General features: G+C 44.5%; 2 protein-coding genes across 2 annotated transcripts; both read left to right on the forward strand.

The window, feature by feature from the left end:
* The first annotated feature begins 738 nt into the window (after positions 1–738).
* Positions 739–2,944, forward strand: LOC115580468 (chymotrypsin A). The gene is made up of 7 exons (XM_030414820.1): positions 739–889; positions 1,383–1,486; positions 1,585–1,664; positions 1,816–1,894; positions 1,980–2,160; positions 2,498–2,631; positions 2,722–2,944. The coding sequence occupies exons 1-7, from the start codon at positions 754–756 to the stop codon at positions 2,881–2,883; spliced, it is 876 nt and encodes a 291-aa protein (XP_030270680.1). The 5' UTR covers positions 739–753; the 3' UTR covers positions 2,884–2,944.
* A 4,521-nt stretch (positions 2,945–7,465) lies between these two features.
* LOC115580467 (chymotrypsin A-like) lies at positions 7,466–15,151 on the forward strand. Its single transcript, XM_030414819.1, has 8 exons — positions 7,466–7,521; positions 12,931–13,120; positions 13,614–13,717; positions 13,816–13,895; positions 14,047–14,125; positions 14,211–14,391; positions 14,705–14,838; positions 14,929–15,151. Exons 1-8 carry the CDS (start codon positions 7,468–7,470, stop codon positions 15,088–15,090), a joined length of 984 nt encoding a protein of 327 aa, XP_030270679.1. The 5' UTR covers positions 7,466–7,467; the 3' UTR covers positions 15,091–15,151.
* Positions 15,152–23,798: the final 8,647 nt, after the last annotated feature.

Genomic DNA, 23,798 nt, shown 5'->3' on the forward strand with positions numbered 1-23,798 from the left:
TCCTTTTGTCAAACTGGTCTCAGGGTCTAGTTTTGGTCCAGAGACCAGCCTTGTTCACTTGGAGCCTGATACAGTTAGCAGTTGTAAATCAGGGGGTTCATGCAGAGTCAGAGGACATCATAAACAGAAAACGGAAAGCATTTATCCATTCAAATATGATCCAGTTTCACCAAATCAGTGAATAAAGATTGATTGTTGGTCAGTTAATCACATCATGAGATGCAGGAGTTTTGACAAGTTTCACATTAACATTTGTATGAGTTTTACATGCAACCCCACTTATTTAACATGTGATCTAACTGATTTCTCATTGTGACACTCAAAGCTTTGACTCTGGAACTATTCAGTGGTTTAACCAAAGGTGAACTTAGTTTGAAAAAGGAAACACAAACATCTTCTCTATCAAATTGAAACTGGCAGGAAACATTACACATCACATCTCTGAGCTGCCTGTCTGTCAGGAGGTGGAGGTGATGGGGGAGGAGTTACAGGTCAGCCTCCTCAAGTGTGAAACCACTGGATTCTGTTAACGAAGCGTAACTTTCCCAGCCGTGTCTGTGGAGACAGAACCAGGTGTTTAAATCCAAACCATGTTGTTTCCTGCGAGGTCAGCAGAGACCGTTCTGCTCTGTGATTGGCTACCGTGTTAAACCAACAGTCTTTCTCTCGTCTCTAACCGTCGTGTTCCTGCCTCCTCAGGTGGAAAACTCTCCGTCAGCTCCACCTGTCCAAACTCCCACCCTCTCTGATAACATGTCCCGTCCTGTCTCGTCCAATCACGTCGCTCCCCTGCAGTATAAAAGCTCCAGGCTCGCACAGACCCAACATGATCGAGCCATGGCCTTCCTGTGGATCCTCTCCTGCCTCGCCTTTGTCGGCGCCGCCTACGGTGAGACCAACTCTTTACCCTCAGAGTCACAGCTGAGGGAGTGAAGCATGCTGTGTTCACTTTCATCCATTAGCTATGATTGATTGATTATTGGCTTTTTTACCAACCAGCAGAGGGCGCTGTGGTTGCAGTCAGGGACGGTAAACACCAGGTTTACAAAGTTCTGACATATTTGAGATTATTTATTGTTTTGAAATGATTCACTTGATGATGAGTGTATGAGCTTCTTCAGGATGTTAAAGATAACCCACATCATGTCTGCAGCTCTCAGATCAGCTGATGTGACGTCAACAAACTGTTTCGTGTTATGTTAAATGTTCCTGAGAGTCAGAAGAGATCAGTCTTCAATCATCAACACATTCAACAACAGAAACAATCGCATAAAGACAACAGACTGCAGCATAAACATCAACGTCAATATGAAGAGCTGAGCTTTAACACCTGCGCCTGTCTCACCATGTCCTTGTTTATGATGTCATGATGATGTCACCAGGCTGTGGCACTCCCGCCATCAGTCCCGTCATCACCGGTTACTCTCGTATTGTGAACGGTGAGGAGGCGGTGCCTCACTCCTGGCCCTGGCAGGTGTCCCTGCAGGTAAACACACAAACACACACACACACACACACACACACAGGATATGTTCACACACAGGATATGTTCACACACACGTCGTCCTTCTGTCCTTGTTTCAGGATTACACCGGCTTCCACTTCTGTGGCGGCTCTCTCATCAACGAGAACTGGGTGGTGACAGCCGCTCACTGCAACGTCAGGTAACAACCTTCATCCTGTCACCTTCATCTTCACCGTTGAGGTGCAAACATGTTCCATAGTAACATGAAGCTCCGCCTACCAATAGTCACCTGTCAAAAGATGTTTTTGACACAAAATGGCCGCTTGATGTTTCCATCCTTTTCCCTGCAGGACATCCCACCGTGTGATCCTCGGAGAACACGACCGCTCCTCCAACGCTGAGGCCATCCAGGTCATGAAGGTCGGAAAGGTCGGTGACAAACAACGTCTGCGTTTCGTCTCACACAGTGTCTTTGTGTGTGTCCACCACTCATAATGATGTCATTTCCTGTCAGGTTTTCAAGCACCCCAACTACAACGGCTACACCATCAACAACGACATCCTGCTCATCAAGCTGGCCAGCCCCGCTCAGATGGGCATGCGTGTTTCCCCGGTGTGTGTGGCTGAGACCGCTGACAACTTCCCCGGAGGCATGAGGTGTGTGACCAGCGGCTGGGGCCTGACCCGCTACAACGGTGAGAGCACCTGCATCAGCCGGCCAATCAGAGCAGAGCAGATGAACTACACACATGGAGATAACCAATCACACAGCAGCACACTCACTATTGGTCAGGTGAAGTCCAGCTCAGGGTTCTGTGGGTCTTTGTGGGATCTCTGACACTTAGTTGAACATGAGACACTTTGTGCTGAATCACAGCTAAAGATTGATCAGATCAGAGCCTGGAGTCAAGACACGAGCTCGCTTTGTTCAAACAAGTCAGCTGATGTGTGACCACCTGTGACCCTGGTGTGTGTGTGTGTGTGTGTGTGTGTGTGTGTGTGTGTGTGTGTGTGTGTGTGTGTGTGTTGCAGCTCCTGACACCCCCGCCCTGCTGCAGCAGGCCTCCCTCCCCCTGTTGACCAATGAGCAGTGCCGTCAGTACTGGGGCAGCAAGATCAGCAACCTGATGATCTGTGCTGGAGCCTCCGGAGCCTCCTCCTGCATGGTGGGTGGTGACACATGCCGGTCCTGTCAAAGTGTTGATCTGAGCTGCTGTTTGTTGTTTACATGCGTGTTTGTTTGTTTGTTGTTTTAGGGCGACTCTGGCGGTCCTCTGGTCTGTGAGAAGGCCGGAGCCTGGACTCTGGTTGGTATCGTGTCTTGGGGCAGTGGAACCTGCACTCCCACCATGCCCGGCGTGTACGCCCGCGTCACCGAGCTCCGCGCCTGGATGGATCAGATCATCGCTGCCAACTGAGCATGTCCGACAGGACAGCTTCCAGTTTGAAGCAGATCATCAATAAAACACAGAAACCAAAGCAGAGCTGTCATCGTTGTTTGTTCACACTGAATGTAAAGAAAGACTTGAAACAGTGAGGATGATCTTCTCTGTCTGTCTGAGAGAGAGATGTCGACACCTTATCAGCCTAAACACAGTCTTCACTACACAGCTGCAGGCAGCATCTGTTAGCCTAGCTTAGCATACAGACTGGAAGCAGAGGAAAACATGTGGCACCAACATACACCAACATCTCTAAAGGTCATTAAACTCATTCTTCTGTCATTTTAATGAATCAATCAGCATGTTATCTTTACTGACACAAAACACAAGTTAGCAAGCTAACTCCTTAACTTGCTAACCCTGCAGTGGCTCATGTAGCTACAGCTCTAGTTTGGTACAAAACTATAAGATTAAATATAAATGACTTAACAACCTGATCATACATTTAACTCAGTCAGTCAGGAATATCTCAGAACAGAAGGAAGTTCACAATGTTACAGGTTTTAAAAATGTGTGTTTCCTTTTTTTGAGCTTCTTAATGGTTAATAATTTAAAGTTATTTAAGATTAATCAAAGAAAGATGATAAACCTCCAAAACCAGGAAAATCTGTGTCTCAGTTAAAGCATGCTGTGCACCTGGCCCGTGCTGACGGCGGTCTGCATGTGTCACGGGGGTCATGTAGCAGTTATTCTGGTAACAACAGATTCATTTTGGATTCTCAAAGCCAACTGTGTTGGATCAAGCTCCAAATGTTACTTAAACACAAAACAACATAATTGTTGATGAGAAAGTTATACATCAGAGATTTGTGATGAAGCTAAACTCAAAGTAGGGATAACATGATAAGATCAACAGATTACCCAACAACAAACTAATGTGATCCAAACAGAGATGATCTTCAACCTGGAAGCATTCTGAGCAAACCACCTGCAGACGTAACAGATTACAAAAAAGCGTTTTAATGTTATTTCAGCAGAGCTCATTAAAATTAACGTACCATTGAGACAGGAAGCAGCAGTATGATGTGTGCAGCCTACATATCTGCCAGCAGAGGCAACGGTGTTGGAGTAACTGGATTACAAAGTAATTCCTTTCAGAACTCAGATTACTTTCTTATAGTAAGGAGTAACGTAAGGCATTAGTTCTGCAGTTCGAGTATATTTTTATTCAGCTAGTTTTTCTCTGTGTCATAGAATATAAGAGCTGAAGAGGTCTGTGTTGTAATGTTCTCATGTAGTCAGTAGATTCAAGGTGTAAATGTTACACTGCTTCTGTCGTCCTGTTATCAGGCTGCAGAGTTACCGACTGTGGGCTGTGAAGAAGCTATAGAGTGACACACAGTGCATACATTCAAAGGTTCATGTACAGCTGGCTCCACGCCATCTGGAAGATATAACACATGAGTCACAGAGACTCTTTTTTTGTGATTAATATTTTGTATTAAGGTTTTACAGTACAGCAAGTACAGTCAGCCCCCCAACCCCCACCCTCAACAACAGTTTGCCACTACCAATATTTTGTCCGTAGAAGTCAACTTAAAGTCCATTCCATGCACTGTGCAGAGGCTTTCTAAAAAGTCCAGGCCTCTATCCTCCAGATATATGTATAAATACAGACATATATACATTTAAGAAGCACAGTAAGCCTATACATACCAAGTATGTTTTGTCATTGCATAGGTTCAAAAAGCAAAAACTAAAAACAACAGACAGCATTGCTTGCGACTCTCCCCATCATAAGCCCCAGTCATGCTCCCTCCAGAGAGGTTACATACTTGCCTCACTTTTTAAGATATACCTCCAGCTTTCCAAACTGTTTATGGGGCATCCCTTTGAATGCAGCCACTCTCTCTGCATTCCATTCCTTTAAGGATGGCATTTCCTCCGCCCTCCAATGTCTAAGAAGCATCTGTCTGCCTATCATACTACTAGTCTGGACCCAATTATTTACATGTTTATCCCTTCCCAATAGAACTGATCCATCGCCTAACACAAATAATCTGGGGTCGAATGGTATTTGTGTTTCTAAAAACTCACATATATTTGCATATATTCTCAGCCAAAATTCCTGAATCATATCACAGGACCATAAGCATGGATTAAGTGACCTTCTTCGGACTTGCATTTTCAACATTTTGGCGAGTCTATTAACCCAAGTCTACACAAATTGGAAGGCGTCCAATAAAAACGATGAATGATGTTAAAGTTAATTAAACGTATCTTTGCCTCTCTTGACAGTGCTTTAATATTCTTGCAAATACTCTCCCAGTCCTTGTTATCTAATGTCAGGTTCAAATCCTTTTCCCATGCCTTCTTGAGAGCAGCGAAAGCCCCATGACCCAGGTTCCTAAATATTATGAAACAGAATTTAGCTACCTCGTGGCCTTTACCGTTGATTGTTAGAACCTCCTCTAATAACCCTGAATCCATAGGAATGAGTGCGATGGATCCAAAAAACCCTGAGAGTAAATGAAGCTGTAGATATCTAAAAAATTGAGATCTTGGAATACCAAACTGCTGTGATAAATCATCAAAAGATTTCAGTATTCCATTCCTAACCCTTTCCCGCCAGTTCTTCAAAGGAAAAGGGGATTTATTGATATTGATATTGATAGTATTGATTCAGCCAGATACTCGAGAAGAAGTTCAAATAAGGATCTAGCTCAACAGCCAGGAAACTTTAATCCATATCATTGTTAGGTGAGAGATTACTGGATGTGTTTTTGCTTCTCTAGCCAATTTGATAGAAAGACTTTGCAAAGGTGATATAGGAGCAAGGACAGATCGCTCATTACAGTACCAGGGAGGGGTCCTCTCTGAAGAGAGCGACCAATGAGCTAGGTGCCTTAAATTGAAAGCATAGTTCATTCAGGATCCCTCTCGTCACTGATTAAATCATTTACTGCAACAAATGATATACACATAGGCTTGGCGCTGAAGGCTCCACTCCAAAAGCTCCCCAGATCTGACAAGCTGAATGCTAAGTCAATCCGGGGAGCGCGATGCATACCCCCCAAAGAACAATTGAGTTCAGCACCAGCCTGGGTGAGCCTATGCAAGCATGAAGTATGATGTAACCCAGCCATCCACTTCAACGCAGCATTTATTCACTGAAAGGTTTACATGATGGTATACTGTAAGGTCTTGCTCATGGCCTTCTGAGCACATATGATTTCTTTGAGTTTGAGACGAACATCGCACTAGCAAGTTGATGACGACCAGCGGCCAATTGCCTTGACTGTGGAAGCAGGAACGATTTTGGTTGCGGTGGTTGGTGCGCCGATGCGCAAAGAGTGGGAAGTGACAGGTGGGGAGGCAGCCCGCAATTCTGTCAGATCAGACGGGGACGAGTGGTGAACTGTGACCTGAACTTAGGTTTCCTTTGTCAGTCAGAGACGAGGGCTCATTTTGCTTTGCATGAGGTCGCCACCAAGATATCGGATCATAGAGGGAAGAGGACAGAAAGCAGTGTTATATAATACACCGCAGGGATACAATGTGGGACACCGCAAGTTAAATTAGCTCGTTCTGATACAAAGCTCTCAGTATGTAAGACTCCACTGATGCCCTTTATTCCTTTGCTTGGGATGACTCTGAGAAAAGTCTGCTTGACCAAACTACCAATCAACATGATGGCTTTCAGCACTCTTTTAGCAAGAAGAATGATATTACAAAACTGGAAATATGCCACATATAACTGGGTTAGGGATTGCTCACTGCATGAAACATGGGAATAAGTCAGTAAGCAGCACTGTAGACTGTCGTGGAAGTTCAGGTTTACGACTGCACACGGCAATTTGCAGGCAACACCGAAAAGTGCCGTGAATTGGCGGAAATGGATTTGGGCCTTGCTTGGCAGTTGTCCCCCCCATGACCCCCCTCCCCCTAATTCTGACGTTGACGTTTTTTTATTCATACCACTCTCATTTAATTGTTTTCCAGCTGCCTGTAAGACAATACAAGACAGTACGCAGGAGCTTCAGGTACAACCAACCAGATCTTGCATCGCAGACGGAAGCTGTGAAGAGTTCAGCTCGGAGTCAATCAAGAAGAGAGAGGGTAAGACTTATTAGATTAGATCAGTTTTTGGTCAATGTGATTATTTTTCAGGTGCATTAATAAATGTGTGATGTACATACGCAGTGCATCGCGCAGTACTGATTGTCTTTATTGATTGCTTTTACAGCTGCTGGAAGCGAGAAAGAGTGTGCTAGCTGAGGATGAGGTGGACCTTTGGAAGTGTGCCACCATAGACCTGATGTCTGATGAGGAAGAGAGATCTCGGTTGTCTGGATGGATTGTGCAACCTCCGGCCTTTCGCAGCCAGGAGCTCACCGAGCTTGTCACAGAGTGGTGAGGGTTGTCTCATTCTGGGTTTTTGTTCCTGTTTTATTTTGAAAACTAACTCTCCTCTCGTTTCAGGTCACTTGCCCTTCCTCATGTGTCATCCTTCTGATTGCCTCCCCTGATTCCTGATTGTGTCCACCTGTTCCCCTTTACCCTCATGTGTTTTATAGTCTGCGTCTCCCTTTGTCTTGTGCCAGAGTGTGTCATTCCACCATGCAGCCCAGGCTTTCGCCACAGCCCTCGTCTTGTCCTAGTCTTGATCTTCTTGTTGGTAACTCTGTATTCTTTTGCCTCTTTACAAGTGATTTTTTTGTTTGATAATTTTATAGCGCAGCTCTGTCTCGCAGTTTAAGTTTATAGCCTTTTCTTTCCTCCACTGGAGTGATCTTTTGTTTAACTAATTTTTCACAGCTCAGCCTGTTAAGTGTAGTTTTGTTTTATAGCTGTTTTGCTTTCCTCCGTTGAAGTGATTTTTTTGTTGTACATTTTTTAAAGCCTAGTCTGAGTTTAGATCGTAGTCTTTTGCTTGCCTGCTGAGGAGTGAATTTTTGTTATTTATCTTTTCTCTAGTTCGATTTTCAATCCTTTGGAGTGGTTTTGTTTTGTAGGTTTTTGTTTCTTTTCCTCCAATTTTGGACTGTTCCGTGTTTTTGTTCTTTATTAGTCTGCCTTGCTCTAGATAAGATAATTGTTCACAGCCCATTGCTTTGTCACTCTGTCAAAGAACCTAAGAATTTCAGAATAAAAGCCTGTATATCTGATCCCACTCTGCATCTGAGTCCCGCCTCTAGCCCAGGCCTGACAGAGCTATGTGCCACGCTGCAGTCAAGTTCAGACAGAATGCTGCCAGTTAAGGCAGATACACACTACAGGATAATCGGGGTGATTTTTGTCCTGATTTCCCGCTTACGATCAAAGCCAGCAAAGGCCCGATTATCTGATGTTTGCAAAGGACATGGTGTCTGATTTTCCTGTGGTGTGGGGTGTGTTAAGAGTGATTTTGTCCGGTCAGATCCACTCGGAAGGCGTCGGAAGGAGAGATCGTAAATGATGAACATGTTTAATATTTGCGACTAGAAATCCTGTAGTTTGTGGGGTGTTCCGAGCGGAGCCGAGCACACACAGCGTGTGATGTCACGTGTACCGGAGCAACAGCCAATCAAGACGCGAGCTGAGTCAGCCTTTTATTTACCTGTTGCCATGGTGACTCGCAGTACCAGGGGCCAGAGCGCACGGGGCTGCTCTCGAAGCTATCTGTAATATTTGTGACAATTTTTACTCGCCTCCAACTCGCGCTGTAACGCATACAGCCCACACTCTCGCCGTCTCCTTGACTTTTTCCATAGTCGTTTGGTTTTGTTTTTTTCAGCCAGTAATAGGCCTTAAACAACCACCACTGCATCTTCCGGTTCGTCGGCCATGTTTGTTGACCACGCGAGATTTGTAATATTGAGCCTGAAGAACCTGATACTCTGCTGAAGAATCGGTTAGTGTGTGGTGTGCACTACGGAGAACACCACACACTATAAGATCAGCAGAGAGAGATCTTGTGCGATCTGTCTTTCGTTATCAACAAGTGTGTGTGCGGTCTCCTAATCTGTGAAGGTTTGAAAAATCCTGTAGTGTGTACTCACCATTACCTACAGCTCCTAGGTGGCAAACGGACACTTCACGATGCTGTAGGATTTTGGGCTTCTAGTGAGCTTCCCATTTGTGTGGGCAGATCTCCTACATAGTTCTGTGTTTTTGTTTGTGCTAATAAAGCTCTTTCTTTGAATAAACAGCACCTTCCTGGCAAATCTTCCTTTCCTCTGTAAATTCATTCATGTCCTTTATCTATCTATCTATCTATCTATCTATCTATATCTATATATAGATATAGGGTATAAGGTGGGCTCGGGACATAACAAACAGCGCCCACCATGGAAGAGACGGTTAGAGGCCAAGATAAAGGCAACACGGAGAGAAGTTAGCCAGCTAGCAGAACTGCAGAAAGGAAACATGGTGAAACACAGGAAGTGCAACTCAGTCTCCATACCAGAGGCACTCGAAACTGCCAAACAACGACTAACAGCTCTGGCCACCCGGTTGAAGAGATACACCAAGGAGGGAGAGGCCAGGAGAATAAACAAGCTGTTCTCCACTGAACCAGCCAAGGTGTACTCTCAGTGGCAGGGAAACAACAACCAGTCAGACCCACCAAGAGCTGGAAAAATACTGGAAAGACATATGGGAAAGAAAGGCATCACACAACACCGATGCCCAATGGTTAGTGGACCTAAGAGCTGACCACAGCAACCTCCCAGAAGAAGAACCAGTAACCATCTCAATGGCAGACATCCAAGAAAGAGTGTCAAAAATGAAGAGCTGGACAGCACCAGGCCCTGATATGATCCATATGTACTGGCTGAAGAAGCTAACTGCACTCCATGAACACCTAGCAGCACAGATGAACCAGCTGCTGAGGGATGGGACCCACCCAGAGTGGCTAACCCAGGGCAGGACAGTCCTAATCATGAAGGACCCCCAGAAGGGACCTATCCCATCCAACTACGGGCCAATTACCTGCCTCTGCACAACATGGAAGGCCCTGTCAGGCATCATTGCGGCAAAAATGAGTAAGCATGTGGCTCAATACATGAGCGAGGCACAGAAAGGAATTGGCAGTAACACCAGAGGAGCCAAGCACCAGCTACTGGTTGATAAAACAGTCACCCGAGACTGTAGAGAAGAGACAGACCAACCTGTGCACTGCCTGGATTGACTACAAGAAAGCCTACGACTCAATGCCGCACACATGGATACTGGAATGTCTGGAACTGTATAAGATCAACAGGAACCTAAGGGCCTTCATCCAGAACTCGATGGAAATGTGGAAGACAACCCTAGAGGCCAATTCAAAGCCGATTGCCCAAGTCAACATCAAATGTGGCATGTACCAAGGAGATGCGCTATCACCACTGCTGTTCTGCATAGGCCTTAACCCCCTCAGTCAGATCATCACAAAGAGCGGCTACGGGTACCGATTCCGTAGTGGGGCAACAATCAGCCACCTGCTCTACATGGATGACATCAAGCTGTATGCCAGGAGCGAGCGAGAAATAGACTCACTGATCCACACCACCAGGGTCTACAGCGATGACATAGGGATGTCATTCGGATTGGACAAGTGTGGCCGGATGGTCTCAAAGAGAGGCAAGATGATCAGGATTGAGGGGATTGACCTACCAGAGGGCAACATAGGTGATATCCAAAACCTTGGCATCCCACAGGCTAATGGAAACCATGAAGAGGCCACAAGGAAGTTAACCACAGCCAAATACCTCCAGAGAGTAAGGCAGGTCCTGAAAAGTCAGCTGAATGGTAAGAACAAGATCCGAGCCATCAACATGTACGCACTACCAGTCATCAGATACCCAGCTGGTATCATAAGCTGGCCAAAGGAGGAGATAGAAGCCACATATATCAAGACTAGAAAGCTCCTCACCATGCACGGAGGGTTCCACCCCAAGTCCAGCACCCTGAGGCTATACACTAAACGGAAAGAGGGAGGCCGAGGGCTAGTGAGCGTCAAGGCCACGGTCCAGGATGAAACATCGAAAATTCGAGAACACATCGAAAAAATGGCCCCAAAGGATGAACTGCTAAGTGAATGTCTCAGGCAGCAGAACCCTGATGAGAGTGCAGAGGATGAGGAGGAGCAGACAACCTGGAGGGACAAGCCCCTATATGGCATGTACCACCGTCAGATAGAGGAAGTGGCTGATATCAAGAAATCCTACCAGTGGCTGGAAAAGGCCAGGATCTACCAGAGTAGATCAGACCCAAGATGCAGACTGTGCAAAGAAGCCCCTGAGACAGTCCAGCACATAGTAGCAGGGTGTAAGATGCTAGCTGGATCAGCGTACATGGAGAGGCACAACCAAGTGGCTGGGATAGTATACAGGAACATCTGCAAACAGTATGGAATAGAAGTACCCAAATCCCAATGGGCCATACCACAGAAGGTGGCTGAGAACAACAGGGCCAAGGTTCTGTGGGACTTCAGCTTCCAGACTGACAAACAGCTCCTGGCTAACCAACCGGACATAGTGGTGGTGGACAAAGAGCAGAAGAGGGTGGTGGTGATAGATGTGGCGGTCCCAGCTGACGCCAACATCAGGAAGAAGGAACACGAGAAACTTGAGAAGTACCAAGGGTTGAAAGAGCAGCTGGAACAGATGTGGAAGGTCCCCGTGGTAGTGGGGGCACTTGGGGCAGTAACCCCCAAACTGGGAGAGTGGCTCCAACAGATCCCAGGAACAACATCTGAAGCCTCAGTCCAGAAGAGCGCAGTCCTAGGAACAGCCAAGATACTGCGCAGAACCCTCAAACTCCCAGGCCTCTGGTAGAGGACCCGAGCTTGAGGATGACACAGATACCACCCTACCAGGGTGAGAACGAGATTTTATATATATATATATAATGTATATGTATATGTATATGTATATGTATATATATGTATACATATGTATATGTATATATATATATATATGTATATATGTGTATATATACACACATATATGTGTATATACATATGTATATATATGTGTGTGTGTGTGTGTATATATATACACACACACATATATATATATATACACATATATATATATATGTATATATATATATATATATATATATATATATATATATATATATATATATATGTATATGTGTATGTGTATGTGTATATATATATATATATATATATATATATATATATATATATATATATATATATATATATATATATATATATATATATATATATATATATATATATATATATATATATATGTGTATATATATATATGTGTGTGTGTGTGTGTATATTATTATTGGGGTTTACATTTATAGTGATTTTTCTTGTTTAAACGTAGTAGTCAAACAAAAATCCCACTTTTCATGCAGTGTCATGTGGGATGGAGGAAGGAAAAAAGTGGGAAAACAATTGTATAATGAATCTGTATGTGTTCATCTTTTTCACAACACATTAATAAAAAGACCTTGAGAGGAGTTACAGGTCAGACAGCCTCTTTAAGTGTGAAACCACTGGATTCTGTTAACGAAGCGTAAGTTTCCCAGCCGTGTCTGTGGAGACAGAACCAGGTGTTTAAATCCAAACCATGTTGTTTCCTAACCAAATGGTTTTTGTACCTAAATCTAATAGAACATAAACACAACGCTGTCGCAACATAAAACTAAAACACAGACAAAAGAAAAGTACCAAAATAACAACATCAAATCTCAACATTTCTGAAACGCACACTCACTTGTAGGAGGATGGGACGTGTGCATGATCTCCAGCTCCAAACAATACTGAAGACAACAAACACACAACCACAACAACACAACAACCTCCGGATCTGATGGATCAGTCGCCTCCTAACAGCCGACAGAATGAGACAATAATCAATCAATCAATCCTTCACTGTTTACTGAGGAAGTGACAGAAGGATGCTGAGGGGACCTTTGTTAAGCTGTTGTGAGTCGTTTGTGTGTGAAATCAGTTGTAGTGGTGTTTTCTTTACATTAACAGTGCGAGGTCAGCAGAGACCGCTCTGCTCTATGATTGGCTACCGTGATAAACCAACAGTCTTTCTCTCGTCTCTAACCGTCGTGTTCCTGCCTCCTCAGGTGGAAAACTCTCCGTCAGCTCCACCTGTCCAAACTCCCACCCTCTCTGATAACATGTCCCGTCCTGTCTCGTCCAATCACGTCGCTCCCCTGCAGTATAAAAGCTCCAGGCTCGCACAGACCCAACATGATCGAGCCATGGCCTTCCTGTGGATCCTCTCCTGCCTCGCTTTTGTCGGCGCCGCCTACGGTGAGACCAACTCTTTACCCTCAGAGTCACAGCTGAGGGAGTGAAGCATGCTGTGTTCACTTTCATCCATTAGCTATGATTGATTGATTATTGGCTTTTTTACCAACCAGCAGAGGGCGCTGTGGTTGCAGTCAGGGACGGTAAACACCAGGTTTACAAAGTTCTGACATATTTGAGATTATTTATTGTTTTGAAATGATTCACTTGATGATGAGTGTATGAGCTTCTTCAGGATGTTAAAGATAACCCACATCATGTCTGCAGCTCTCAGATCAGCTGATGTGACGTCAACAAACTGTTTCGTGTTATGTTAAATGTTCCTGAGAGTCAGAAGAGATCAGTCTTCAATCATCAACACATTCAACAACAGAAACAATCGCATAAAGACAACAGACTGCAGCATAAACATCAACGTCAATATGAAGAGCTGAGCTTTAACACCTGCGCCTGTCTCACCATGTCCTTGTTTATGATGTCATGATGATGTCACCAGGCTGTGGCACTCCCGCCATCAGTCCCGTCATCACCGGTTACTCTCGTATTGTGAACGGTGAGGAGGCGGTGCCTCACTCCTGGCCCTGGCAGGTGTCCCTGCAGGTAAACACACAAACACACACACACACACACACACACACAGGATATGTTCACACACAGGATATGTTCACACACACGTCGTCCTTCTGTCCTTGTTTCAGGATTACACCGGCTTCCACTTCTGTGGCGGCTCTCTCATCAACGAGAACTGGGTGGTGACAGCCGCTCACTGCAACGTCAGGTAACAACCTTCATCCTGTCACCTTCATCTTCACCGTTGAGGTGCAAACATGTTCCATAGTAACATGAAGCTCCGCCTACCAATAGTCACCTGTCAAAAGATGTTTTTGACACAAAATGGCCGCTTGATGTTTCCATCCTTTTCCCTGCAGGACATCCCACCGTGTGATCCTCGGAGAACACGACCGCTCCTCCAACGCTGAGGCCATCCAGGTCATGAAGGTCGGAAAGGTCGGTGACAAACAACGTCTGCGTTTCGTCTCACACAGTGTCTTTGTGTGTGTCCACCACTCATAATGATGTCATTTCCTGTCAGGTTTTCAAGCACCCCAACTACAACGGCTACACCATCAACAACGACATCCTGCTCATCAAGCTGGCCAGCCCCGCTCAGATGGGCATGCGTGTTTCCCCGGTGTGTGTGGCTGAGACCGCTGACAACTTCCCCGGAGGCATGAGGTGTGTGACCAGCGGCTGGGGCCTGACCCGCTACAACGGTGAGAGCACCTGCATCAGCCGGCCAATCAGAGCAGAGTAGATGAACTACACACATGGAGATAACCAATCACACAGCAGCACACTCACTATTGGTCAGGTGAAGTCCAGCTCAGGGTTCTGTGGGTCTTTGTGGGATCTCTGACACTTAGTTGAACATGAGACACTTTGTGCTGAATCACAGCTAAAGATTGATCAGATCAGAGCCTGGAGTCAAGACACGAGCTCGCTTTGTTCAAACAAGTCAGCTGATGTGTGACCACCTGTGACCCTGGTGTGTGTGTGTGTGTGTGTGTGTGTGTGTGTGTCTTGCAGCTCCTGACACCCCCGCCCTGCTGCAGCAGGCCTCCCTCCCCCTGTTGACCAATGAGCAGTGCCGTCAGTACTGGGGCAGCAAGATCAGCAACCTGATGATCTGTGCTGGAGCCTCCGGAGCCTCCTCCTGCATGGTGGGTGGTGACACATGCCGGTCCTGTCAAAGTGTTGATCTGAGCTGCTGTTTGTTGTTTACATGCGTGTTTGTTTGTTTGTTGTTTTAGGGCGACTCTGGCGGTCCTCTGGTCTGTGAGAAGGCCGGAGCCTGGACTCTGGTTGGTATCGTGTCTTGGGGCAGTGGAACCTGCACTCCCACCATGCCCGGCGTGTACGCCCGCGTCACCGAGCTCCGCGCCTGGATGGATCAGATCATCGCTGCCAACTGAGCATGTCCGACAGGACAGCTTCCAGTTTGAAGCAGATCATCAATAAAACACAGAAACCAAAGCAGAGCTGTCATCGTTGTTTTTTCACACTGAATGTAAAGAAAGACTTGAAACAGTGAGGATGATCTTCTCTGTCTGTCTGAGAGAGAGATGTCGACACCTTATCAGCCTAAACACAGTCTTCACTACACAGCTGCAGGCAGCATCTGTTAGCCTAGCTTAGCATACAGACTGGAAGCAGAGGAAAACATGTGGCACCAAAATACACCAACATCTCTAAAGGTCATTAAACTCATTCTTCTGTCATTTTCTTTCATAAATATCTCTTTTGATTTTAATGCTGGAGTGGCCCCATAATACATTCAAGTGCTTAATTGAGGTACATCACAGTAGCAAAGTACTGAAGGAAGGTTCCATCTTAATTCCCACCCACCAGAACACCCTATACTCATCCACCCAATCAGAAAAAGAACCTATCAAAAGACAACACACTCACACCCAGGTACATCAGGGGACACGCAAACAGTAACAACAAACAAAAAAAGGAAATAAGCAGGTTAACTGTCAAGTAAGGGAAACGCATTAAGTATTCAGAAGGGGGAGTGAAAGAGGAAAGAGGAAAAAACAAAAAGGAAGGGGGGAGTAGAGTGTTCAGTTAGACATTTTCAGCATCAATAGTTAGGGAGTCTACATGGTTTACCAAAGGTTTCCACACCTCATAGGATGTACATAAGGAACCCTTAAGGGAGAACCTTATCTTCTCCAGGGTGATACATTGCAGCATTTCATGGATCCATTTATTGTGAGTGGGAGGGGAGACATGAGTCCATTTAAGGAGGATAAGCCTTCGAGCAAGCAAGGGAGAAAAGGAAATAATGTGCTGTGAGGATTTGGACAGGCCATGTGTGGGGGAGATGCTGAGGAGGACCACAAGGGGCTCAGGGTTTATGGTTCAGCCAATAACTTCACTAATCGTTTTGAATATTGCAGACCAGTATTCTGATAGTCGTGGACAGGTCAGAAACATATGAACGTCATCAGCAGGGGAGCCTTTACATCTATTACACTCATCTGTTCTGTCAGGATAGATTTTGGCCAGCCTAGCATTAGTGAGATGGACTCTGTGCAACATTTTACATTGTAGCAGGCCATGGAGGAAGTGTGTACACGGTTTAATATTCGTTTTCCAACACACATCAGATAGTGAGGTCCCAAGGTCCCAGTCCCAGGCATCCCTTAGCCCTTTTTGTCTGGTGCTGAGAGATAAGAGTTGGTCGATCATTGTTTCTGGGGGGGGGGCGATTTGGAAAATGAGGGTGGAGGGATTTCACAAAGTGTCTAATCAGAAAGAAGCGAAACAGGTGTGCGTTTGAAAGGTTGAATTTGGCTGACAGGTCTGCAAAGGAGGGAAAAATATCTGTCATGTACTCTGGGTCTTTTGTGTTTTGGCTCATGTTTTCTGTGTCTTATGTCTCTTGTCTTATGTTTTGATTTCTTGGTCCTTTTTTATGTCTCCTCAGCAGGCCTGGAATTTCATCATTTTAGGGGCAAAGCCACTTGGCCTTTAGTGTTGTCAATTATTTGAGGGCACAAAGGCCAAAAGCCAGGGCAGCAGGGCCATAAAATAAAACAATGATTTTAAGTCCATGTCCATAATGAATTTAATTTAAGGACTAAGAATGTATAAATATCTGTGAAATGAATACATAAAAGCTCAGGTGAGAAATTTTCAACTTTCAACTATTCATTAATTCATAAATGCATTTATTTTTATTTTATATTTATTTTTATCATATACTACAATGTGACTAGTATTATTAAGCAAACAATATTTTTTTCAGTGTACATGATGAATTGATTCACAGAACAATATCTGGCTAACAATTATTTTTGTTTTTTTAGATAGCTAACAAACAAACAAACTACAGTAAAGGTATATAGTTGCCTCTTTAAACATAATTTACCACTCACCTCTTAAAAAAACCCTCCACAGTTTTGTAGTTTTTAGCTGCCTCTGCAAAGCTTTTTTTAAGGCCCCTCTCACTGCGTTGTTTGTTTGGCATGGTGATTGCTGGGGGTAAATGAATAAAAGTAAATATAATGTTGTAATGAAGACAGCTTGACAGCTGCTTGACAGCAAGCGTTTGTTGACAAAAATGTTACAGGCTGAGGCTACGGTCGGCACGTCAAACACTGGGTCACAGTTGTAGCGATATACAAGCAACGCGTAGTGCGTAAATGTAACGTTAACTTGAGATTGAAATTTTTTTCCGCTAATTTATCACACTGTCTTACCTCAGACCCGGCGACTTTTTCCTCCTCCTAAGACCCAACGTCTTGGTCACGCGGACGTTGGGGGTGCGTTTGATGAAATCTCCTGGTTAGCCAGTGATAGATTGCTGTCAAACTAAATGTTAAATAATTTCCCAGTCTGGGATCAATAAAGTGATTCTATTCTAACTGTTGTTGTAGCCCGCCCGAGCAGTTCATGCCAGGCTCGAATGGAACCTACCACTGGTGATGTACGCATCGTCTCATTTGATGTTGCCATAATGTCATAAAAAGACAAATATTTTTTCCGCAAAAGATGCTGGTGTTCAAAGCCGTGTTGACAGGGAAGAGGCAGAGGGCATCAAGGCCACTGTGGCCTTAGGGCAGATATTTTTTTTTTGTGAAATTCCTGCGCTGCTCCTCATTGTTCCCCTCTGCGCCCTTTCCATTATGTTCTCTCCTCTGTAATTTCCCATTCCTCCTTTCTTGTCTGTCTCCCATCCATCCATCCATTGTCAAACGCTTATCCAAAGTTGGGTTGCGGGGGCAGCAGCTTCAGCAGCGAGCCCCAGACTTCCCTTTCCCCGGCCACGGCGGCTAACTCCAACTGGGGAATCCCCAGCGGTCCCAGGCCAGAGAAGAGATATAATCCCTCCACCTGGTCCTGGGTCCATTCTAGGTCTCCTCCCAGTTGGAAGTGCCAGGAACACCTCCCTCGGAAGGCGGCCTGGGTCTGTCTCCCCCTGTCTGTCATTATTGTTTCCTTCTGCCTTCTCCTGTGTCTCCCCCTCATTAACTCACCTGTCCTCCTCCCTCCTGTCTGTGTATTTAGTTTCTGCTGTCCTTCTTCTCTTTGACGGTTCATTGTTCCTGTTTTTTGCTCGTGCTTCTGTTGGTCTGATGCTCTTCCCGAGTTTCTTGTTTCCCCAGTCTCTCCGTGGTGTGTGTTTTTTTTTTATTTGATCTTTGAATTTCTGTTTGTACTTTGTTCTACTGTTTTATTTTGCTACTTTATTTTTTGTTACTGGATTCAATTCCTTTTTATGCTCCTTGGTTTTTGTTGGATTTCAGCTTTTGATTTGTTAAAGCTTGCTTTTTGTTCCCTCTGATCCTGCCTACTGTCTGATCTGCATTTGGGTCCACCTTTTGGCTTTTCCCTTCAAACCCCCGTGACAATGTCCTCAATAAAGAGATCTTTGATAGAGCAGAAGCCTTTTCCAGACCAAGATCTAAAGGCCGCATCAGAGCAGGAGGGAGAAAATACGTGATTGTGATAGATTGGAGAGAGAATGGAGGGAGAGTGTAGGCCACAGGTCTTCCGCAATTGGGTCCAAATCATCAATGTGTTCGAAACAACAGGGTTAGGGCCGATTCGTCTAGCGGTGAAGAGCAATTGAGAATAGACTACTGACCAAAGTGAAGAGCGTGAAGAGGAAGTCTCAATCGAGGCCCACTGTGGGTATTGTGTGTTGTAGGGGGACCAGTAGGGGAGTTTATTGATGTTGCAGGCCCAGTGATTTTGGGAGATAAAACGCAGATCGACTGATTCGCGCCCTTTTGTTGCCCCACAAGAAGGAGCATATGAATTAGTCAAGCCTGGAGAAGAAAGATTTGCATATCAGAATTGGAATGTGTTGAAACAAATATAGAAACTGTGTGAGTACTGTCATTTTTATCAGGTTGGCATGCCCCGTTAGGGAGAGAGGGAGGGTGGACCATCTGGCGAGATCAGATTGGCACTGTTCATATAGCGAGGCCATCCACAGCTTTCCTAAAGGGAAAGGAATTCTGAGAGAGTGTATCAGCAGTGGGGTTGATGGGAATGTTATCACTCTTTCTATAATTGATTTTATAACCGGAATATTTTCCAAATTTTACGTGTTGTGCCGTAATGCACTATACCTTCAAATCTGTCTTCGTTATGGAGCCATATGGCCAGGGGTTCAGCGGCTAGTGCAAACAGTGGGATAGGGGGCAGCCCTGCCAGGTGCCCCCTATGCAGAGAAAATAGATTTCAGGCCATTGGTATTGATGGAAGCCATAGGGCACTTAATCCAACAGGTATCTCCATTCGACGAGATCGAAGGGACAGTGCCATTTCAGGGGAGTCAGAGGAGGGTGAGAAGAGGATATTCAAAAGCCTTCTGGTGTTTGAGGAGGAGTTCCTGCCCGATATAAAGCCAGTCTGGTCAGGGTTGATCAGCTTCGACATGGTAGGCGATTAGCCAGGATTTTGATGAGGATCTTGAAATTGACAATCAACAAAGACAAATTGGCCTATAGTTATCGCAAAGAAGCGGATCTAGATCCTTTTAAAAATAGCAAGGTGATTGAGGCTTCCCAGAGAGTAGGTGGGAGGCAACCTTTGGTATAGGCATCGTTGAATACCCTTACAAGGATTGGGGCAAAACAAGTCGAGTAAGCTTTATAAAATTCCACAGTATAGCCATCCGGCCCTGGTGATTTGCTGTTCTGTAGAGATTTGATCATTTCTTGGACTTCGCTAAGTGTTATTGGCGCACCTAAGCTGGGGAAGAGTGTTCCATCGACCTTGTGTTTGGATATGTTAGCAACTCAAGGGGATTGGGGCCTTCCCAGGTGAGTGGGTCAGTTTCAGATTTGTATAGGTTAGAGTAATAATTAAGGAAGTGGAGTCAGTCGTGATGGTACCGGAGGGTTTTGTGATTTTAGGTATGAGCCGAGAAGCTACAGCTGCCCGTGCTTGGTAACCTAGCAGATTACCCATTTTGTCTCCCTGTTTGAAAATTTTTTGTTTAGTATGTAGCAGTAGCTTCTCAATTTTGCCCGTTAGAAACAAGCTGTATTGTGATATTTTCTTATACAACACAGCGGAAGGGCTGAGGGAATTATGTTTAATTCAGTTATCAATTAAAGAGAAGTCAATTCGTGTGTAGGTGACACACGTGTGAAAAGAATGAAAATGCTTTGTTATAAGGAAATTTGGTTCTCCAAGGGTCTGATAAACCAAGCATCACTGTGTGAAACTTTAGGGTTGTGGCTGACTTGGCTAAGGTTAGTTGTCTAGCAGATGAGCGATCAAGGGTTAATTCTTGGACTATGTTGAAGTCCCCTCCTATAATTGTGTGGTAGTTGGAGAGGTTAGGAAATTCTGCAAAGAATTAAGAAAAAAATGTGTCATCAACCCAAGTTGGAGCATACACTGAGGCCAGGATCACGGGAGTGTTCTGTAAGTTGCTCATTACAATAACATATCGTCCGATCTGAGATAAAAGTGGATGCTTCAAATGTATATGTGTATAATAGAGTTGTCACGATACCAAAATAAGTAACCACGATACTATACCAGACAAAGTATCACGGTTCCGGGTATTATCGCAATACTGCAGCCTTTTTTTATTATCATTATTTTTATGAACTGCAATGTATTTGTACAAGTTATAAATACTTATTAATTACTTATAATGTTGTTTGGTGCATGATAAACATAATACTAGTGAAGCATGAATTAGACTGAAACAAATATTTTTATGAATAACATTTATTAAAAAGTTAAAATAATAACAAAAAAAAGGTCTGGTCTTGGCCATGGGTTGCTTTCCTTTTGGGTTGGATGGCTCTCTCTAAAATAAGGAGTGGGAAATACATAACAAATTAGCCTAATGGTCCTAATGGTTTTAGTTCATAACTGGGTCAATAAGAGTACATGAACAAAAGCATATGAGCAATAAAAAACAAATAAATGAAGTTAGAATTTATATGGTTGAAATCATATAATCATTTAGTTTCCTCTGCACATTATTTATGTTTAACTAATATAAATAATCAACTTAGGATAACAAATCCTCTGTCTTTTAAAAATATCTATTTGACAATAATATAACATAATAAACCATAGAGGACAAAATACAATAAACAGGAACTGATTCCCTGTGAAAACTATATTTTTATGGATTTTCTAGGTGCTTTAAACTTTGACATCCTTTAACTCTTCATTCCTCAGCCTGTACACGGAGCATATAGACTAATATTAGCCAATATGAAAATAAACAGGGCATACTAACCTGGTATTCGACATATAAATCTGGGTGACGACCCTGCAGGTGTTTATGAGGTTGGATGTGTTCCCTCCTTTGGCTTCTATAGCTTGGTGGCAGCGCCTGCACAGTGGACGGCCATCGTCTATTGCTTTACCATCTGTGCCTTGTTTAAAGCTAAAATTGTTCCAAATGTGACTTTTGGAGTTTGTTTTTTTGAGCAAAATTAGTGGTGCCACTGAGACGCGGCCGCGGCAGACTGGCCGCTCGGGCCTGGTGCTTCTGCCATGGTGAGTGTGTTGTCTCGTGTTAGTGACTGTAAGCTCGCGTCTGGGCGAGACAGAACTTTAGCTTGTTGTTTGTTTTGAAGCGAATTTCAATCGAAGCGGAGCTGTCTTCACGGAGTTCGTTCTTGCCGGCAGAAACACACGAACAGCAAATCAGCTAACAGACAGGCGGACCCAGCGTGCGGAAACAGCCTATCATATCCCCGGACATCACCAGTAAAAGGCAAACAGCCAATCATTCAGCAGCTGTGTAGTTCGGTTGCAGTAGTTAGCATGTGGGTTTGTTTACAAGGGAGTAGCATGCAGTGAGAAGCCGGGAGGAGAGTAGAGGCGGCCGCTATGTAGCGGAAAGTGGCACCGGTAGTATAGTAATCCACGGTAGTACCGTCGTGTAGAATTTCTAGTATAGTAGGAACCGTTAGGATTTGGCACCGCGGGGTCCCGTAGGTACCGCGGGTATCGTGCAACTCTAGTGTATAATGATAGCAGCCCCCCTGGCCCTCCCCGGAAACCTCGAGTGAAAGACGTGGCCCATCCAAGGTTTCTTAATGCGCGAGGACTCGCAGGAAAGATACTTTTTCTGTAGGACGCACAAGTCTCCTCTGAGCTCTTGTAGGTGCGAAATTACCTCATGAGTGGCATTATTCATCCCCTTCACATTCCAGGAAATGAATCTGATGTTTCTACCACTCATGAGCAACACGCAGGGTTGTTAGACCCTGTTGAGCGAGGGGAGAGGAAGGGGGAGAGAGGACAGCAACAACAACAACCAAATGAGAGAGAAGAGAGAAAAAAGAAAAAAGAAAAAAAACAACAACTGCAATGCAGAACATTAACAACAATCCATGTCGGAATAACAAACATCTGTATTATTCTAGGTACCAGCCAATTATCCTAATCCTATTACATCCATGTTCCCGTGCTCCCAGTGTAAAGAATGTATCCCATCCTCCATTAGAGGCGATTAGTGTAACAGTCAGATAAAGAAGCACCCTGTTGGTGTGTTAAGGCATCGGTTTGCCTGGCTATGGTGTAAACATAAAACTCCCCAAGCTGTCAGAGTAAGGAGCAGAGATTAAATAAAGACTTATTAATAGTATTGTGCCTCTGAATACTTAAACATTAAAACAGTCCTTGTAACAAGTAGGAGAAATAGACAAAATTGAGGCTAGATAAACATCAAACAATGAATTGCAGCAGTTGGGATCATAAACCATTTACAGTATAATTGAGAGGCACTCATTAACACAGTGTATGCCTTGAAAGTGGTGAGAAACCACAAATTGTCATGATCCACCAAGAAGAAGAAATTGGGCATAAAATTAACGTGGTGCAAAACATCATAACTTAAATTGTCCCCTTGTTAGGAGCAATTAGCAAGACGCTAACCCTCCAATATCAAAGTGTAGCGCCCGCCAATGTAAGCTGCTGACTCTCCGCTCCGCTATCACACAGTGGATCACCCTCTCTTAATTGTTTTGTGGCATATAAATATATGCGGTCTTCTGTAACACCCTCGACCTGGCTGGGATCAATGCCCACATCTTATTCAAGGAGCACCAGCAGCAGGAGAGCCCGGAGGAAAGTCCTGCAGCAGCTGGCAGAGGAGCTGAGGGCAGAATACATGGAGGGGAAAGAGGCCGCGGCAGTCGGCACAAGGTGGGCAGCAGCGGAAGCACCCACCGCAGCAGCAGCAGACACAGAACCGGAGGCAGTGCCGGTCCATAAGAGCTGCAAACAGTACCAACCGTTGCACACTTGAAATGCCACAAGCTGTGCGAGGAGAGCGGAGGTAATCTGTGACCATTGATCGCAACGGCCCTTTTTTTGGTTTTGTTTTAGATCAGCTCGTTTCCAGCTTTTTGGATTATTATTATTTTTTAATTATATATTATTAAGTGTTACAATAAAATGTTTCATAATCAAATAAGTTACTTTTAATTGTTTATTTCCTTGTTCTGAGTTTAATCTATTATTCTGACACTTTGGTCCAATCAGAAACATATCATTTGACCGGATCTAACTCTAGGGTTGTGGAAAGCGCACTGTTATGCCTCACCCAAGATATCGATCATTATGATTAATTGGATCAGATCTGACTGGAATGAACCCGCCACAGTGGCTGGTAAACTGA

This window comes from Sparus aurata, chromosome 4 (assembly GCF_900880675.1).
Source record: "Sparus aurata chromosome 4, fSpaAur1.1, whole genome shotgun sequence".
Classification (NCBI taxonomy): domain Eukaryota; kingdom Metazoa; phylum Chordata; class Actinopteri; order Spariformes; family Sparidae; genus Sparus; species Sparus aurata.